Source organism: Corvus brachyrhynchos, unplaced genomic scaffold, assembly GCF_000691975.1.
Source record: "Corvus brachyrhynchos isolate BGI_N302 unplaced genomic scaffold, ASM69197v1 scaffold11, whole genome shotgun sequence".
NCBI lineage: Eukaryota > Metazoa > Chordata > Aves > Passeriformes > Corvidae > Corvus > Corvus brachyrhynchos.
In genome coordinates, this window is record NW_008236965.1 from 6,724,209 (window position 1) to 6,743,203 (window position 18,995).

Genomic DNA, 18,995 nt, shown 5'->3' on the forward strand with positions numbered 1-18,995 from the left:
TTTCCATAATTAGTTTTAATGGTTTTGATACTCTGGAAACACCTTTGCCCACTAGTTGTCTCAAATCAAGCCTGTAATATTCCTCCTTTCTCAGCTGGCTGACAGTCGATCAAAGGATTTTAAAGCTATGGAAAGTTTCTGGTTCATCTTTTGAGTGACCCTGAGACAGACTTAAAACATGCTTAAAGATAACTTCAGTGAGACATTGAAGCTTGGAGGCTTCCAACAGAGACAAAGAACAGTTCCCTTAGTCAAGAAAAGTAGTCACTGACTCCAACATTATTAATTCTATGGATTTTTTTTTGTTACTTCCAGAACTAGTCTCTAACATTCTTCTGGAACACAAAGAACATAAGTGCAGTGGAATCTTGGTATCTCTCCAAATCTTGGTATCCACCAAATGATCTGCTTCACTAGTTGTGTACATCTGGCAAGACCTGGCTTTTCAAAGCTGGATCCTAGTAGGGGACACAGCAGAAAGATGAGTCACAGCCACTGTATTGAATACAAAGGATGCACAGATATGCTGTGCTCTTCACTGGCATTATGCTCGTTGCAAATATGAAGATCTGTAACTAAACATGTGGAAATCAAAGATGACAGAGAGAGAATTGGAAGAAGGCAAAAAAAAAAAAAAAAAAAAAAAAAACCAAACAAAACCAAACACTTGAGAGAAAAATGGAAGGAATCAATTTGTGCAAGTCAGATACTGCATTTGAAAAAATGCCAGGCCTGACAATACTAATAATGGTGAATTGTACTCTACCTAGTCGCTTTAAGAGAAGCCAAGGTTAATCACATCAAGAAAAGTTAAATTCTGAGAAAAAGCATTAAATTGTCTGTTGTCTGGTCACTGAAAAACTCCTTGCTATTAGAGAGATGCAAAGATCCTGCCTTATTGTACACACTGAAGAAACCTTGGGAAGAAAGATCCAGAGCACAGTTTTGGAGTCTCAGTATTTGCTATCGATTCTTCCAAATTATGACAGTTCTGAGGTTAAAAGCTCAAAACACCCATCAAGTGAAACTCAATACTTAGACAAAGCATGTGCTGGTTCAAAATACAGGGCTTTTAATAGGCAGATACAGCTGTTTTTCTGAAATTGTCAAAACCTCAGGAGTCCTTGTCAAGCAAGTTTACTACTATTCCACTACTCTATTTCTGCCACTGCAACTTCCTACCCCAGATAAATGATTTGGATAAGCTGCCTCCATGATTCTGAAACTTGTTAATGCTTTCAGAAGACGAGCAACATGGAGCCAGCTTGATCAGCAATGAGACCTTTCAGGCCCAAGGCAGGATTAGAGATAACTACAAGACTGCATGTTCCATCAGATGCTTCAGCAGGGTATTTAGCAAAACCACAGGTTCTATCTTTAAAGACATAATGAACTATTGGGTAAGATAGTTTAAAAAGCCGATGGGAGATACTCAGCTTTAATGAGGAAAAAAACTTGCCCCTCTATTGCAACAATAGGACAACACCACAGGAGCCAGGCCCAGAACCATTGCTAAATAACATTCCTTACTGAAACCACTTCAGATATCATCAGCCCTTCCCTCAATGCCCACTCCTGTGGTGCTGCAATTTCAGCTTTCTTCCACCTGAGAAAGTTCTTACATGAGACTAAGAGTTGGGGCAGCAATTTTTCATGGAGAAAAAGGGTATCTTTTCTTCAAGAATCACATCCACTTTTTAAAGGCTGCTAATCTCAGTTAAATAAAAATCAAGGTAACATCTTTTTATGTTTCCCAAACAAGTTTCATAGGTTCTGGCCACAATAACACTACCCTGAACTCATATAGAAAAGAACATGTCCTCCCCTACTATTGCTGAAACACAACCCTCCTTTTCTCCAAATTGTTACTGCCATAATGCCAAAAGTACTTCAGAAAATAAAAGGTAGAAAAAAACTTTAAAAGTAACTCCCCTGCAATGGGCTTATTCTACTACCATAAATGGCCTATAAACATTTTAAAGCATCATTTTTCTGCAAATTTACTCTAAAGATTATGCAATACTGATCTACTAGCCTTGTGAAGAGTGAAACCTGTTGTGCAAGTTGCTTGTGCTGTTCCACTCTTTAGATTGCACTAAAACTGGATTCTGATTCTGTTAAACTGATGCTGCTTGTACCACTTTGGAGCTCTACTATACTCTTTGATGACAATCTTCTACAGCCATGTCTTAAAATGCAGCCCTAGAGACAACAAAGGAAAAATAGCTACAATATAACTGTCTTCAGTGAATTATAGCTTTGGAGCAGGACTAGAACTCCCAGAGGGCCATGAAACCTACCTTCTGTTCATAGAACTTGTTTCATAAACAAACACCACCTCTAATTCATCAGAGAGGAATAAAAGTACAAGGAAGAATGACACTTAAAAAAGATAATTTTTCAGACCTTTAAGAAAAATTAAGCCGTTTCCATTGACTTATAAAGGGATGAATGATTCAGAAAAAAATAGTTCTTTACTTGAAGAGTGCCAATACCAAATTCTCATGAAGTTAACCTATTTTATATTACCATGACTTTAAAATTATCATTGGCAAAACAATTTCAAGAAATCTCTCATCTGTGAAGTGCCAACCCTCGACGCCACATATGGGATTTATAGAGGTGTCTCAATCTATCACAACAGAAACATGAAATGTTACTATACTTACAGTTCCCCCCATGTGAGGTGGCAGATACTCTCCACTGATGTATTCCTGCACATCACTCTTGTTTGTGAACTTTAACATGCTTATTGCATCTGGGCCAAGCCAACCCTTCACGATTTTAAATGCAGCTTTAAAAAACAAAAGAAAACACCAAACAAAACAAAAGGTATATAGAAGACGTCAGGAAGGGAGTTTTGTTATTTCGGTTGTTTTTGTAGGGTTTTTTCAGTGTATTGGTAGATCTTACACAACACAAGTGAGCTGCATCCCTCAAGATACTACAGAACCTGCTCTGAAAGTATCTATTATGATTGGAATAAGCAATGCAAGGGAAAAAAGGTATTATTTACAGAGAAAATGGAAAGAGTATCTTTGATTTAATAACTGACAACTCTGTTGTCTTGGAATTTAGCCCTTGAAGTAGAGAGTGGGTAAAACCAGTTGTATTTCCAAATCTGCGTGAGGGAGGTTGGGAAAGATACACACACACACTCTTCGTCGCTGAAATGTTTTGCTGATTTAAAGGATATTTGTTTAGATCTACAAAGCATCTACAAAGACCATTGTTATTTCAGTGATAGTAAAACATGAATATGTACGAAAATATAAATCCAACATAAAAATATGTATTCATATGACAACAGAAGAGGAATAATATATCTATCCTGTACGCTATAGCTACAGATAATTATTGAAATACCCATATCAGAATAAATGTAACCACAGTTACAGCATGCAGTGTCAGGCATCTAACTTAAACTGTGTATTCTAGTTTTGAGCTGGTTATAAGTCACCATCACTGCTGATGATTGAATTGCTGAAAGGATTCTAGTTAAAAAGCATTCAAGAAATAAATTATTTATCAAGGTCTCCCAACCTTTAAAAACAGCAGGACAAATACAAACTTCATGTAAAGTATGATCCAAAATACAATGATAGAAGGAAAAATAAAAAGTATGCAACCTTTAAACTGACAGATTTAAAGATGCATGTTTAACAAACTTCATTATTCATCTGTATCTACACAGAGCAGAAAAATGCTTCTTATTTATGCTGCTGTATTTTAAAAGTTATCACAATCCGAAAAGAAAAAAACAACTTACCGTTCATTATCCATGGCATTTCAAATATTACTATCTTTGCTAAAAAGAAAAAAAAAAATCTGAATACCACATGCTAGGTATTTCTCTGTTTAAGAGAAAGCACAGCAGTAATATGCATGTAAAAAGTAAATATTCACTTTTACAAACCTCCATGTTCACTTTCCTGTATAAGCAATTTTGTACAAACCTATTGCTATTTAGAAACATTAGCTGCTTGCTTGGAAAACAGGTAATAAAATTCCAAGTTATACATTGTTCATATACTTCCTGGGATATTACTTTTCTGACCTATTGTTACTAATAACTCATCTCCCAAATAAGGCAAAGAAAGGCAAGATCTCAATCCAACCTAAAAAAGCAGCTACTGAACAGAAGAATGTTTAACAAGTACATTCAGCACCCCCTACTTCACAAAGAAACAAATAAACATAAGTCTTTGTATATCTATTTTTTCCAAATATTCTTTATTTTAGCATAGAAATTTGAAAATACTTGTGTCCCAATTATTTTTCCTCTTGAATGTCAAAATAAAAAAAACAATGTTGCACTTGCCTTTAAGTTTGATATTTGATCAAAGCTTTGAACTTTGATCAGCAAGCTGAAATCTAATATTCAGAGTTTAAGCAGTTGCTGTATGGATTTTCAATATTCACAGACATTTTCACCTAAAATTTACAACATATTTAAGATGAGCTAGCATAAACTATGCAGTGTTTGCCTATGCTTAAAAAAGTTATCAGGCAAGCATGCAGGGTTTTCTAAGCGTGCACACAAAAATGCCTTTTCAAAATAAACCATTTTCATTTTCAGAAGAATCACTGCCCCTCATAATTTTCTAGAGCCCTTCATTCTTTGACCCCTGAAGACTCGTAAAGGATACACACTGTCATGAAAGTTTGTAAAGCTTCTACCCAAGTAACAGGGAGCAAAGGAAAACAAGTCAATTCCTTTCTATTATATGCTTATAATAATTTTAACTGTGTATAAACATGTATTAGATTATTACTTCACAAAAAGACGGTTGATTTTTGATGAAAGTAAAGTTTATTCACAATACAAAGTTGTGTTGACTTAAGGACACAAGAATATCCTGACTCTATAACATTCACATGTTCCATGAAGTTACTCCAGAAAACACATGGAAAAAAACATTTCATCTTCCCTATCTTCTACCATATTATGAAATGCTCTTGTTACACAAGTCTACAATGTTTAATATTTAATGTACAATACTTACTGAGGAAGTTTGGGTAATAATCTGTAAAACAATTGACAATAAACCGGACAAAATCCAAGTCCTAAGAAACAACAAAAAAAATAAATCACAACATAAATGCAAAGCAAACCAAAATATTAAAAAATACAGGCTTAGTTAAGGCATTTAGTGAATAGCACAAGATAGTTATATTGTAGCCAACTGTGTTCAAATTTTATATACACTACGAACATCCTCAAAACACAATGCAAGGCTTTTTCCTTCACTAAACTGCTGCAGGATTGTGGCCACACTTCCCCTTATGATCTAAGAAAGAAGTCAATAGACCTATGATCAGTGCAATAACTAACATATCTAAATTACTGCAGAGCTTCAACAGGGTTTAAGAAGTGCACAAAAGATACAGGAAAAATAAACCTTTAGCACTGGAGAAGCTTGACAGATGGAAGAGTACTAAATATACTGAAATTTCCCATCAATAATTATCCCACATACTGTTCAATGTACTACTGCACTCAGTATTGTATTTACAAAGGAAAAAAAAATAGGTTTGCCTTTGAAGAGAATTGTTTGGTTTAGTATTAATTGGTGGCATGCAGAGAAACTGTGGGCACTCAAAAGAGCTGCTTCTATACCACCCATTTTCAGGATGCCTCTAGCCAATGAGCAACTGCACAGAAATAGTACAGTCAGTCTCCTTTGCAAAATCCAGGTATAATGGAACTGGCTACACAGCAAAGGGCAAGGAAGGCTTTTTATGAAACAGGTATAGAAACAAAGTAAGAAATACCTTACCCCAATAAGGTACTCAGGTGGGAAGCCTGCCATGAGTACTTTCCCCAGTCCTTTTAACAGAAGTGACCACTACTACTACTTTCAGAAATAGTACAGAGTGTTTCTGGCTGAGGATCCAAAGCCTGTCATAACAGTAAGAATGGGGAAGGGGCTCCTAGGTTGATGTAAACACACTACCAAAACATTTGTGGACAGAGTGAAAAAACCTCAAAAAACTAACACTGTGTAAGAGGTCTACCCACAACCTGAAAGCTTTTTAAGTGGCTTCAGCAACTAGAAACTAACTGAAAGTTTGACATCTTTACAGGCAGAAGGTGGCCTCTAATAGAAGCATTTATCTCAACTGTCTGTTGCTTGTACTAAATGCAGTATCTTTCATTTAAAAGCATAAACACAGTGACAGATTAGAATGATTAGGAGAATCTCCATTAATCAGGATGCTGCTCTCTATTCTGCTGCCTATCCAAAAGCAGCACTACCAGACAGCAGAAGGATAGATCCATTATTTTGATGAAAGTCTGGAATTAGAAGTGCAGATTTCACAGACCATTCAATAACTGCATCTATTCTAGTTACCTGAACTGGTGGAACAAGCCATGAGCTATCAGAATTATCTCCTGCATACCAGTGATAAAAGTGATATAGTAGATATCCATAGCAATGGAACAAACAAATGAGGCATGTTCTGGAAAAGAACTCAGATATCCAAGTTCTTTTTCTTTTAGGAGAAATTTATCATTTATTCCACATGGCTATGAACAGCCATTAAAAATATATTCCTGTTCTGTGATAAATATACTAACGACAAAGGAAGACTGTACAACAGGACAGTTACAGAAGCATTTGCTGAGATTTTGTCTTTGGAGTCTCAAAGACACAGGGGGGAAAAAAAGCTGCTTCAGGATATGCTCCATAAAACCCAAATCAGATTAGTCTTTCACACCAAGGAAATTATTACAATCCTTTACTCCTGTTATATAAAGCTGTGGTTCCAGTATTATCTTTAGGAGTATGGATAGACAGCTGTCACTGCACAGGTAAGAGCACCAACCCCACAAAACAGAATCACACCATATTTATTTGTCAAAATACCTCCTCTTAAGATGGTGGCCCTATACTGCAGAGCTGCAAGGTCCTAAATGCAATATTAATAATCTTGCCTATGCTAGGTATAAACAACTCTTTGGAAATGGGTTTGGGGGTGGGTTTTTTTGCTTATATTTAAATTCATTCTTGCCATACTACCACCACAAAAAAAAAAAGGCACAAAGATATAAGTTTCAGCCATTCCTGTAATAACAGGACCACATGGCACTTGGTAAGAAAATTTAAATTATTCTATAGAAATACATTTTGGTTTTTAACCTACAGACAATCTGTGAGATTTTTAGTTATTAGATTAAATCAATAAAGATATACTGATAGGCAAGATCTCAACCTTGCAATCTAAACCAGCTTTGACTCAGCTCAGTCACCAAACTAAAATCAAGTTTTCAGCATGTTGCAGAAGACAAAGTTTAATATGTAACAAAAGATTTTGGAAATTGCTCATGTCATGGGAAAAAGCCCTACATATTACTAATGTCAATGATTGTTAAGTTATTTAGGTGTCAATGACCGTACAGGGACTTCCTTTTTTCTAGGAACACAGGTAATATAATCCCAAAAGCAATCAAGACAAGACAGTAAAAATACTTACTATGTGACTGATTCCAGTTTCAGCCATGTCAAATACCACCGTTAAGGGCTTTCCATGATCTCTCTTGGCATAATGTTCTAACCAAAAAGCGACCAGTTTCTTTTTGTCAAGTTGCTGTTTAGGATCTCTTGTATGATGTTTCACTTTGAACCAAACTTGGACAAAAACACACACGAAAGTTGAAACAAAAGATCCACGCTAACAGAAAACATCATGCAAATAACTATAGAGGATGCACTGAAATGTATTAACACCTCTGAGTTTGTATTCTACATTTGTCCTGATTTTGTGACCACTGAACAGCCAGAAAAACAACTGTACACCTCTTCACATACCCCTGACTTTTTTTTACTGTAACTTTTTAAAAATTGAAAATACAAAGAACTACACTCCAGAAGAAACATTAAAGCAGAAAACCACTTTTTGTGTATTTAAAGACTATTTACCTAGATTAGCATTTCATAATTTAAAATTAAGTCACACGGTCTTCAGACAATATTGTATTCAGCATATATTCTAAGTATTGCTGCAAAATTAATGTTTCCTTTTCTGCTTAGGTTTTTTACAGCATTGCAGTTGATGTGTTTTGAAAAACTAATTATACACACATTAAGAATTATATAAAAAGCAACAGATCTTTCTAAAATAAAATTTAAAATTTCTGGAGGTGAGCAACATTGTATAAATGAAAGCCCAGTGCATATTCTTCTGGAATAAAAAAAAAAATTAGTCATACAGAGACTTGTTTTTCTATGGAAAAAAACCCCTACAGGCATAATTCAAAGTAAAAAGACTTTATAAAAATGTCTGAAACCAAGTTACTGATTATACAATAAGTGAGAAAAGAAATATTCAGGGCAGTAATGTGAAGAGTGGCTTTCATTTTTACGACCTTTACAATATCAAAGTTAGACAAGCCTGAAAATAATTTTAGATATGCTCAATATTCTTCTCCCTGAAACTCGGAAAGTCTTAGTAAAAACCAGATTTCTTCTCCATGTCTTTTACTTCCAAATGCAAAACTAAAGTAAATAGTACTTTGTTTCATGCAAAGAAACAAATGTTTTTAAATACAGCACATTAGCTACACTGCATATTTCAAGATTAAGATAAACCCCTACTCAAACACAGAGCATACATTAAACTATTATATTCTTCTTTGAGACAGCGATCACATCACCAAGCCTGTCTGACAGTCAGGCCCATGGTGTTACTCTGAGGCTGCCCTGTGCAGGGTGAGGAGTTGGACTCCATCATTCTGCTGGGTCCCTTCCAACTCAGTGTACTCTATGATAAAAAAATACTTTATTACCCAATTACCTTTTTAAGTAAAAACAGTAACCAACACATACCTATGTCTGTTCTTAAAATGCTGGAAACAAAATAACGATCAACGACTGAAAAGAATCTATTCTGTATAACTTACATAACTTATAGCCCTCTTTATCATATCCATGCAGAAAGAGAGCACCAATTTCAAATAACCATTTTGGAAGGACAGATTCTGACAAGTCTGCAAAACCAAATGAAATATTATTTCAGCAATCATATTAATAATCACATTGTTAACGTAACAGAAGTCACTAAAAATGCAAAAGCCTAACAAAAAATACAAAAACAGCTTTATAAGCCTCTTTCCAAGGCCTTTATTAAACTAATGCAAATATTGAGATAATTTGAAATCTTTACTATCTTCTATTCATGCTATAGAGTAGGATCTATTTATGAAGTAAGAATAATAGAAAAAATCTACAGAAAAAAATGATGCAAGTGTTTATTTTTTTCCATATTTGAAGCCTCCCCCACCATGCTCTATCCTTAAATTCAGAGGGTAAAGTCCTGTAGATAGTGTTCACCTTCAAAATATTTTCACAGCACAAAAATGAGATCTCTTATTTAATGCACCAGAGCAGTGCTATTAAAATGAACAAGAGAGCCCTGTTTGTTGTGGGGTTTTTTGTTATTGGTCTTTTAGGACTCTATTCTATGATGCAAAAAGACATAACACGAGATAGCTGCCTTCCTTCCTTCCTCTTAAACACCCTTTCAATAGACACATGGAACCACAACAAAACTGAGAGACTACTGGTCAACATAAAAAGCAATAATTTTTCTCTCTTTTTTTAATTTTTAAGTTCTTGCTTAGCTCTCTGTGGTACTTGCAAGCCTTTAAGAGGTTCTTAATAAAACTACATGTAGAGGTCAATGATAGCTCAATACGAAAGCAACACACACCTTCAAAATCACTATGTAACATAGCTTACCATTAACTGTGTATTCTTTCCTCCACTGAAAGCTCTCATCAATCATCTTTAAAGTATCATCCACAACATCATGACGCCAAACCAAGTAGTTTTCAACCCATTTATCATCTTGCTGAAGTCTCTCCACATCTCTAGAATCATATTTATCTGATTTATCTAGGAAATAAATAAGTTAGTGTCTATAGCATTTGCTACAAAAACATGAAGAGATTTGTCAAGTGTATGTCTATAAGCATTTACTAGGTACATAGGATTTCTCTTGCAGTTTCAAATTTAAGCAAACAAGGCACGGCACGATAAATTGATGAAAACCATCTATCTTCTGCAACGATATTTAGGAACACTACTAGAAAAATATTTTCTGTGATTTTTATGCAAAGAAAAAACATTAGAAAACAACAAGGTGCATTTGGGACAGGTATATTTTCCTCAAACCAGTTTTCTGTAATTAACACGAATTAGTATATAGTCTTAGAGTTTGTGTACTGATGAATGTATGTATTAAACATCACTAGCACATGCTTGAGTTCTCAAATTTATAGGCATCAGCATGTTAGACCATAAAATGTCTGACAACAACTATTAAAATGTGTGGGTTTGAGTACGCACTATACATAATTGCATTAAACAAAATTGTTTTCTTTAAAAAAAATTACAGCTTACACTTGTCAAATTTTTATGCTACACAATAAAAACTGCATGCAACTCTAGCACAAATGCCCCCAAGGCTTCTTGTATCTTCTTGTATCATATTAGCAACACAGTAACAGGCTTACACGCTTTTGGAAGCGCTTCAGATGAAACAAGACTTGCTGCTGCTCTGGGCTTTTTCACTTTTAGACAGGAAAGTTTAAACACAAATGCTAAGTGGACCTATTTCTATTGTAGATATGCTTAAACAAAGGCTCAGTTTTTAGATCAATGCTCCTCTGAGAAACTGGTATAAATAGAATGTAAAATCAAGAGCCCATAACAGAAACAGGCTTCTGAAAGCAATAGACACTGATACACATCTCTGCTAACTACTAAAAAACCATAAACTGTTAAGCTATTCACTTAAATTCATGATTACCATGGAAAAAATTAAGGCTGTTAATAAAAGAGATTTAATTTTCACATACTGGAAAGACTCTTCCTCTATCAGCAGCAATAAACTGCTTTCAGAGCCATTTACAACTGTTTAGAACTGCGATGGGATGGCTTGGGAATCTGTATTACAACCAGACAACTCTGAGGAAGGAGTTAAGAAAAAGACACCATTAAATTCTGCTAATATATATTGTTTTACTGGCCTCCATGCAAAAACTATGACCTATTTTTCTTGTCTTTCAAATTATACTGTTTCCTGCTATAATTAGTCAATGTAACTGTAAGAATATATTAATTTAAATGTGTCCATTCACTAAGAGTCATTATAGTTACAGTCCCCCAATGCATCTTTTCATGTCTGCTTCTCACACACATCATCTACCACGTTCCTTCTTCATTACGCCTCAAATTTCTCCTTCCCTTGATCCCATCCTACTACTTTACTTTGTTCCTTAGATAAACCTAGAATTTAATCCCACTTTCCTTAATCTTAGTCGCCTACTTTCTCCTCTGCCCAAAAGCCTCTAATCCACTAAAAACTTTTAACTACTGAAGTTCCTTTTCTCTTTATTTCCATACTTGCACCAGACAACTGATTTCCTATATTCTGACTAAGCCCAGTGAAGTGATCACTCAGCACCAGACTGAAACGTTTGTGGCTCTAGAGGAACCACAGAAGAATTGTAAAAATCCTGGGTGTGAAATTTTGTAGTCTCAACAGCTCATTTGAAATTTGTAGTTCCCCCAATGATTTAGGAAGTTGTGTCTGAGAAAAAGCAACAGTACTTATTTCAAGTTAACCACTTCACCTTGGTTTAATAATCTCTAACACACACTGGCTTCCAGCTATGAGTGACTGCAGCTAATCAATCAGCCAAGTACTTTGCTGAAATCAGTCCCACATATATCTTATATAAATAAGGAATTTGGGTACCGTGTAAAGACAAAACCCACTACCAGGTAAACACTAACAGGAGATCATTTCACCACTTTCTGAGGCTGTCTTTGCTTTCAGTATCTGTTTGAGAGCACATCTGTCAAAATGAGAGAATTGTGCATCTTGTATCAAACTGTAATTTAAAACTGACATATCATTACATGGAACAAACCTCAGAACACATTTCTTGGCCACCAACAAGTTGTCCCAAACTCTGAACTTAAAGAATATTTTTAAAAACACATTTAACTTTGTGGATATTTTAAGAAAATGAAAGTGAAACAGAAAATGTTTAATCCAAACTTCCAACATCAATGGAAAGCAAGCTGAATTCAAAGATAGGGATAGTTGAAAAAGTACTTTTCCCTCTCTTCTGTAACTAAATTTTCAACAAGGCACATGTAATCTGAATTTACATATATGCTACCATACCCCCTAAAACCAGGGGAAACAACTAGTCAAGTTCTGCATCCACAAGCACTTGCAGAATGCCAGTATTTGAATCAGGTTAGCCTAACAAGATTGACAGAACAACAGTACTGAGTACTGAATACTGAATGACTTTTACCTGATTTATCCAATTCTTGCTGCAAATTAAGTCAAATTTAGAATGAGAATGTGAGTCCAAAAGAAAGGTGTTTTATGTCACACACAAAAAGCAGAGTGATAAAATTGATGGAGTCCTTCCAAGAACCCAGTGATTGAAAATGTGTCAGTTCAGAGGAGGAATTCCTCTTCAAATCTGTACGTCGCATAATTCTACAGACATCTGGAATCTTGTTTTCAAACTTCTGTGACATTATCAGAATGTTTCTAATTTTAAATAACTCATGGAACCCTTGAGTGTAGTTACTGTACTATTAGAAACTTCTGGAGTTAAATGAGAATTAGTTGAAAGAAAATAAGACATCTAGGATTCTCAATACAATTTAAATACATCCTGCACAACTAAGAGGCCAAAAAAGAAACACTGTTTGAGAGGCATCCATATGGAAATTCAGGTGAAACTACAAACAGAACTAACTTACCTCAGACAACCTCCAAGCCTATCCATTTAAGATACCTGTAAACACATACTGATGCTTTTCTCAAAGGAAAATGAGGTGCTTATTTCTTCACACTTGCAGGACTGCCACTAGGACACTGAGACATTAAGTTTAGGCCCCCTCAGCTCATGAAGAGAGACGTCTCTGTAATTAAGTCCATAACGAACAGAATTTCATAAGGTATTTGGAACACACATCACTTGCCCCAAAGGTAAGACAAGGAACAGCAATACCAGCTACTTCTGTTCAGAAAGAGCTACTGAAAACCACGTGTGTAGCAGCAGTGCCAGACTTTTGTGTAACATTTCATAGTCCAGAGGCTTGGAAATCTGGTTGCTCCCTCAGTCCAAGACACTCAAACCTTTCTGTATCATAGAATCATAGAACAGTCCCACAGCCCAGGGAAGAGGCAAAACTGGGATGCTGCAATACTTTTGACCCAGAAAACTGTAGAAACTAAGCAAGACTCAGATACAAAAATGCAAGAAAAAGCATCATCTGCCAAATTCAAAGTTACACATAAGGGAGTGACAGTAGCAAGATGTGGCCATTATTAGCCCTCTTTATTCCTTTAACTGAAAGTTCCTCAGGAAAATTTGAGTGAGCAAAACTGATCAGGTATTTAACTTTATTTTGGAAATAGTTGGTTAAAGTTACTTTCATTTTCCCATTGAGCATTTGAGGTCAAGAGGAAAGACTGGAAGAAGAAAGTTCTGTTTGAACAGCAACTTCTTATATTACTTGCCTTCTTTTTTTTTTTTTTTTTTTTTTTTTTTTTTTTCTTTAGTGAGGACTTCTGTTCTTTCCATGAGCACATCCTGCCCTTTTAATAGTTGTCTTCTTCAAGCTGAGAAGCTTCCAGTGAAACTGTATCACTTAATTACTACATTTCAACATAAAGGATCTTCTGTAACACAGACAACAGCTCTGAAAACAACTGCAGAATTACACAAAACTAACCGCACACAAATCTCACTGCAATACTTTCATTAGAAGGTTTCATTAAGTTCTCTGAGGCAGAAACTGTAAAATCCCTTCTATTTACATCACTTTTTTTTTTCAATGCCATTTAATTACAATGCCAGGAGCCCCTGGAGCAGGTCTAGTAGAGGGCTGCAAAGATGATTAAGGGACTGGAGCACCTCTCTTATGAGAACAGGCTGAGAGAGCTAAACCTGCTCAGCGTCAAGAAGAGATGACTGAGAGGAGACCTCATCAATGTCTGTCAGTGTCTGAAGGGAGAAGTCAGAGGATGGGCCCAGGCTCTTCTCAGTGGTGCCAAGCAATAAGGCATGAGAAAATGGCAAAAACTGATGCACAGGAAGTTTCACCTGAGTATGAGGAAGAACTTCTTTACTGTTGTGACCAGGCACTGGAACATGTTGCCTAGAGAGGGTGTGGAGTCATCCAAAGACTGTCTGCATGCAAATCTGTGCCCTGTGCTCCGTGATAACCCTGCTTGAGCAGGCTGGACCAGACAAGCCACTAGGGTCCCTTCCAACCTGACCCATTCTGTGATTACCACGAGAACAGCGTTGTGCTGCTGTGTTTTCTTCTAGTGCTCACGCTTTAGAAAATATAATACAAGTTCGAGAATATTCAACAGGAATATAGAAGAATAACTACAGAACTCAAAACCAGGCACAACAGCAAAGTCCCACACCCCACACCAACTTAATCCAGAGAAGTTCAGAGTTTTAAAACTTGAATGACCCTTCCCTTCAGAAAAAACTCTTATCTAGAAAAGTAGAGTTACAGAACAAGCCATATATAAAGCTAAGTAGGGACAGCAACTGCATGCCTTTTAATAGAGAAAAAACCAAAAACTTAATTGTACAAAGTAGAGGAAAAAAAAGCAACTTAGAAAAGTATGTCAAGTGTTACATTACACAAAGAGACTCAATTTAACTGCTGTCTTAAAGCTATTTCAGCCAAGAAGTCTCTGTCTAAAATGGTCACAATTATTTCTCTGACTTTGGCTACAAAGACAAAACCCATTTTAATTGGCTGTTGATGCCAAACATTAAGCTAAGTACTATAACAATTCAGGTATGTGCCTTCAGTTGCTAGATGAGAAAAATCAGCAAGACTAGAAACAATTTAAGAAGTAAAAAAAGTAGCCATAAAGAGACAGGGATGAAGAAAAAACCGAACACCATTTCCATCCAATAAAGAATTACTTCAATGAGCTCAAGCAGCAATAAATAAAATATTTGCCTCCACAAAGTGCAATAAACAAACTTTTAGCAAAGTTGAACACTCTCAGTGACAATAAAGATTACTTTCAATAAAAACCTCAATCATTAATGTTACAGAACTTTTTATGAAAGTATGTTTCCCATCTTATCCTTCCACCATTCTCAGCCTGAAAGCCAAGAACCAGGGAAAACAGACTTTTCAGAGCATAAAAAGATACATGCAGGTATGCAAAACATTACTTTAAGAGTCTTCTACAATAGTCTTATCACTGTTTTTTAAGGGTGTCCCATATGTCTAAAATTTTATTTACAATCAACCCATATGATTAACAAAACACCTTTGCTACTGGCTTAAAGAAGGTCAGGATGAAATTTAATCCTTTACATTGGAAGGATGGGAAACCTCTCTTGCAAAATCTTTTTCAAAAATTAAGCTTTGCCTAAAAGAAAGGAAAACAATGTTAATGGGGAGGGCCAGGAAATAACAGGCAATTAGAAATGGTTAATATACAAAAGGAAATGTGAAGAAAACTAGTTTACTGAAAAAGTCTAACAAGACTTGATTTTGAACAATTTCCACTGTAACATTAAAATAGAAAGTAATAGCCCAGAAATAAAAGCTAATTTTTGAAATCCTCTAAGGAATGGAAATTCACTATAGAAAAAGACATGCTTGTTTGATAGAAAACATTGTTAGTGCCAGTCAGTACTAGTAAAAAAATCTTTTGTTTTCATTGTTCCTTTCACCAGCAAAATCATTTACATCACCAACTCTGACAAAGAATCCAAAGAGCCAAAACAAAAATTAGGCCCAAAACCAGTGAAGACAAAGTGCCATCTGCCTAGCACATCAGACAGCATTTGCCAGTCTATTGGACTAACATGACCTTTCCACTATTGGAAATAAACCTTTTAAATGCAAAGGTTTCATTATTGGGACATATATTCCTCACAAGAGCTGAAGCTGTCTTTGGAACCCAGCTAGACAGTTAACTGAAGAGAAAAAACCACCACAAGATCGCCGTTAATATTAAACACTGCTTTGCAGATAACATCCAACAGTGGCCAAGCTTTCCTTCCAGAACACTTCAATGGCCAAATCTGCTGAACAACTTCAGCAAGAAACTTCTCTTGCAGACCCTGGGGAGATGAGCCAGCGAGGTTCTCTGATACTTCATCTTTCACACTATATCTGACTATCAAAAGCATTTTCTGATTTGGTCATATAAATGAAACAACTGTATAATTAAAAAAAAACAGATTTATGGTGCTTTCAATTGCTGAACAGAACTTTTCCCATCCAACCTTGAAAATTATCAAGGCCACAGCATATTACTATAATAATAATTATAATACATGCTGTAATATTAGACTTTTCTGAATCATCTATATAATAATATATTTTTGTAGATTCTACTTAAGTCTAAAAATTGTATTCTGCCAATAAATAATTTCAATTAAAAAGTAGGATTTCAAAGACCCTCTAAGTTTTCATTTCATAACAAAAATAAACATTACTGTAAGACCATCACAGTATTTTTGACCAATACCAATTCTTCCTGCATGAGGAGGGGCAGGAGGGAAACCAGTAACTGGGAGTCACAGAATATGGAAGAACTACTTCACTTTTGAAGATCAGAATCACTGTTTCTAGAATAACCAGTTACAGTTTTCCTCAAAGGGAAAACAAAACAGTGGCAGCTGCAACCTCCAGAAAAAAAAACTGCCTGAAAACTCCTCAAACTTTAACAACTGCAGTTCACCTGTAAAAGGAATAGAGTTTGCTATGTAGAGGCCCACAACTCTATGACCACACTAAACTTTACAGGAAGGATCAGCTTCTCAGTGTAGCCTGGCAGTGCCCTTAGTTTTGAAAGCAGACTAAAATTGCTGGGTGTGAAGCATTCATTTGTACCTTTACACCACAAAGTCACAGGTTTGAGGGTGTCTGCCTACCTGCACCCCCACATTCCTTTGATTAAGAAGCATAAAATAATACATTTTAGAACATAAACAGTAAAGGTTAATAGACCAGTACAAAATTAAAATCATGTGTTTTGCACTCTTGAATGTGGTCATGAGAACATTAATTTGCTTGTGGCATTCCTAAATTTGTGGCAGAATCTTAAAAACATAAACTCAAAAAAGTCTTAATCCTATCTTCTTGAAAGGGCCAAGAGCCCTAAACAATGACCCAAAAATGGGCTTACTGAGAAAAAGTGTTCAAAATACTGCAAATAGGATTACAGCTTACCTTGCAACAGTATTCAATTGTTGTAATGGCTGTATCAGCCAGCCCAACAGAGGCATCCTTACAACAGGAGAAACTTGTGGAATTTCAAGATTTTAAGTGGTAGATCAACTGAAGGAGTAATACTCCTTTTCCACAACTACTGTCCCAGAGCAGTCCTAGGCCTTCTGAAGTAATCATTTATGAGTGTGACTCTGGGATAATAGAATCCAAAGCAAGTTGAATCACCTACCATATGAAACTATACACTAATTGAAAACTTTTAGAGGCAGAAAAAGTTAGCATTTAAGATGATCCTCCACTCATTCAAGCCTGATCTTTACAAAGATACCTTTATTCACTCATAAATGGTAAAATAAGCTCTTTCTACTTCAACACTTTCTAATAAACTTTGTCATCAGAAATAAAGGTCATCTCAAACCAAGGCCAAAGTAGTCTCCTTTTTGAAAGTTAGCAGAGTAACCATATGAGGCAAAGTTGTACCACCCTCAAGACCTTCAAAGTTTTCCAAGAGCATGTTCTAGCCCACTGCAAAGAAGTCATAGAACCACGTAACCCTTACATAAAGGTGACAGCTAGATAACCTCAATAATTCTGATCAGAAACATCAAAGCAAGGCATTTGTTTGCAGAACTGAGGCTCCTATTAAAGGAGATGCAGGCAACACAATTACTGGACTTTACTGTGTTTGCATTAAAAATTGCACAGAAGCATGTTTTCAATAGAAAGTCTCTAGACAGTCATAATGAAACATACTGCTTACTGCAGTTGTTAGCATACTCTACGTTTTTCCAACATAAGCAATGCAAATTAACCTTGAAATAAAAGGAAACCACGCTAGGCTTACCCCAGTCTTCCCTCTCCCCCAGGCATCCCCAGCATCTCCCGGCCTTCATTTACAAATTTAAATGCACCTGCACTTAAGAATCGAGTTGGACATGCAGCATGATCTTAATTATGGCCTGCATAAATTTCAAGTGCAAATTACTCCAGAAAAACAACTCTTCCTTTGACAAACTCGGCGAGGTCAGAATGCCTCCCTTCCCTGCCATGTTTTACATCCAAAGAACACCAAGCACAGCAGTGTCCCAGACCCCACTCTACAGCTAACCAAACACAGCTGCAAGAGAAAACGACTGAGAGCTTTGCCCCAACACACCCCGCAGCCCAAGAGAGCGACCCAGCAGACAGAGAGCACCGAGAGCCAGCACAGAAACCTGCTGTGCATCGTACCCGTCCATGGCTTTGGACATCTTAAGTGTACCAGAAGTTTAGATTGGACATTAGAAAGAAATTCTTCACAGAAAGACTGATTAGATGTTTGAATGGGCTGCCCAGGGAGGTGGCACAGTCACCGTCCCTGGAGGTGTTTAAGGAAAGACTGGACGTGGCACTCAGTGAGATGGTCTGGTTGACAGGTGTTCAGTCACAGGCTGGCCTCGATGATCTCGGAGGCCTTTTCCGTTCCAGTCGATTCTGTGAAAGGGCACATACGCTCACAGAGCTGGGAAAGTGGGATACCTGGCGACCCGAAAGGAAAAGCGACAGTGGACAAGCCCCAGAGCCCACAGCCACCGCTCCCAGCTCACCTGGCAGGTACTCCGCCTCGAAACGCCGCCGGGTCTCGCTTATCAGCGCCGCCTTATCCTGTCGCTGCTGAAAGGAAAGAAACAAGAGGACCGTGAAAGGAAAGGCCGGGGCCCCAGACAGCCCCATTCCCTCACCTGTACG

The 18,995-nt window shown here is 36.5% G+C and overlaps 1 protein-coding gene across 1 annotated transcript in view; it reads right to left on the minus strand.

Moving 5' to 3' along the window:
* The window catches only part of MOSPD2 (motile sperm domain containing 2), a 32,788-nt gene extending 13,836 nt beyond the window's left edge, over positions 1-18,952 (minus strand). Inside the window, exons 1-7 of the mRNA XM_008629271.2 lie at positions 18,854-18,952; positions 9,744-9,899; positions 8,906-8,992; positions 7,480-7,634; positions 5,007-5,067; positions 3,770-3,808; positions 2,670-2,794 (exon numbers count right to left, since the gene is read on the minus strand). Coding sequence (XP_008627493.1) covers positions 2,670-2,794; positions 3,770-3,808; positions 5,007-5,067; positions 7,480-7,634; positions 8,906-8,992; positions 9,744-9,789 — 513 coding nt within the window. The 5' untranslated portion in view covers positions 9,790-9,899; positions 18,854-18,952. The remainder of the gene's footprint in view (positions 1-2,669; positions 2,795-3,769; positions 3,809-5,006; positions 5,068-7,479; positions 7,635-8,905; positions 8,993-9,743; positions 9,900-18,853) is intronic.
* Positions 18,953-18,995: the final 43 nt, after the last annotated feature.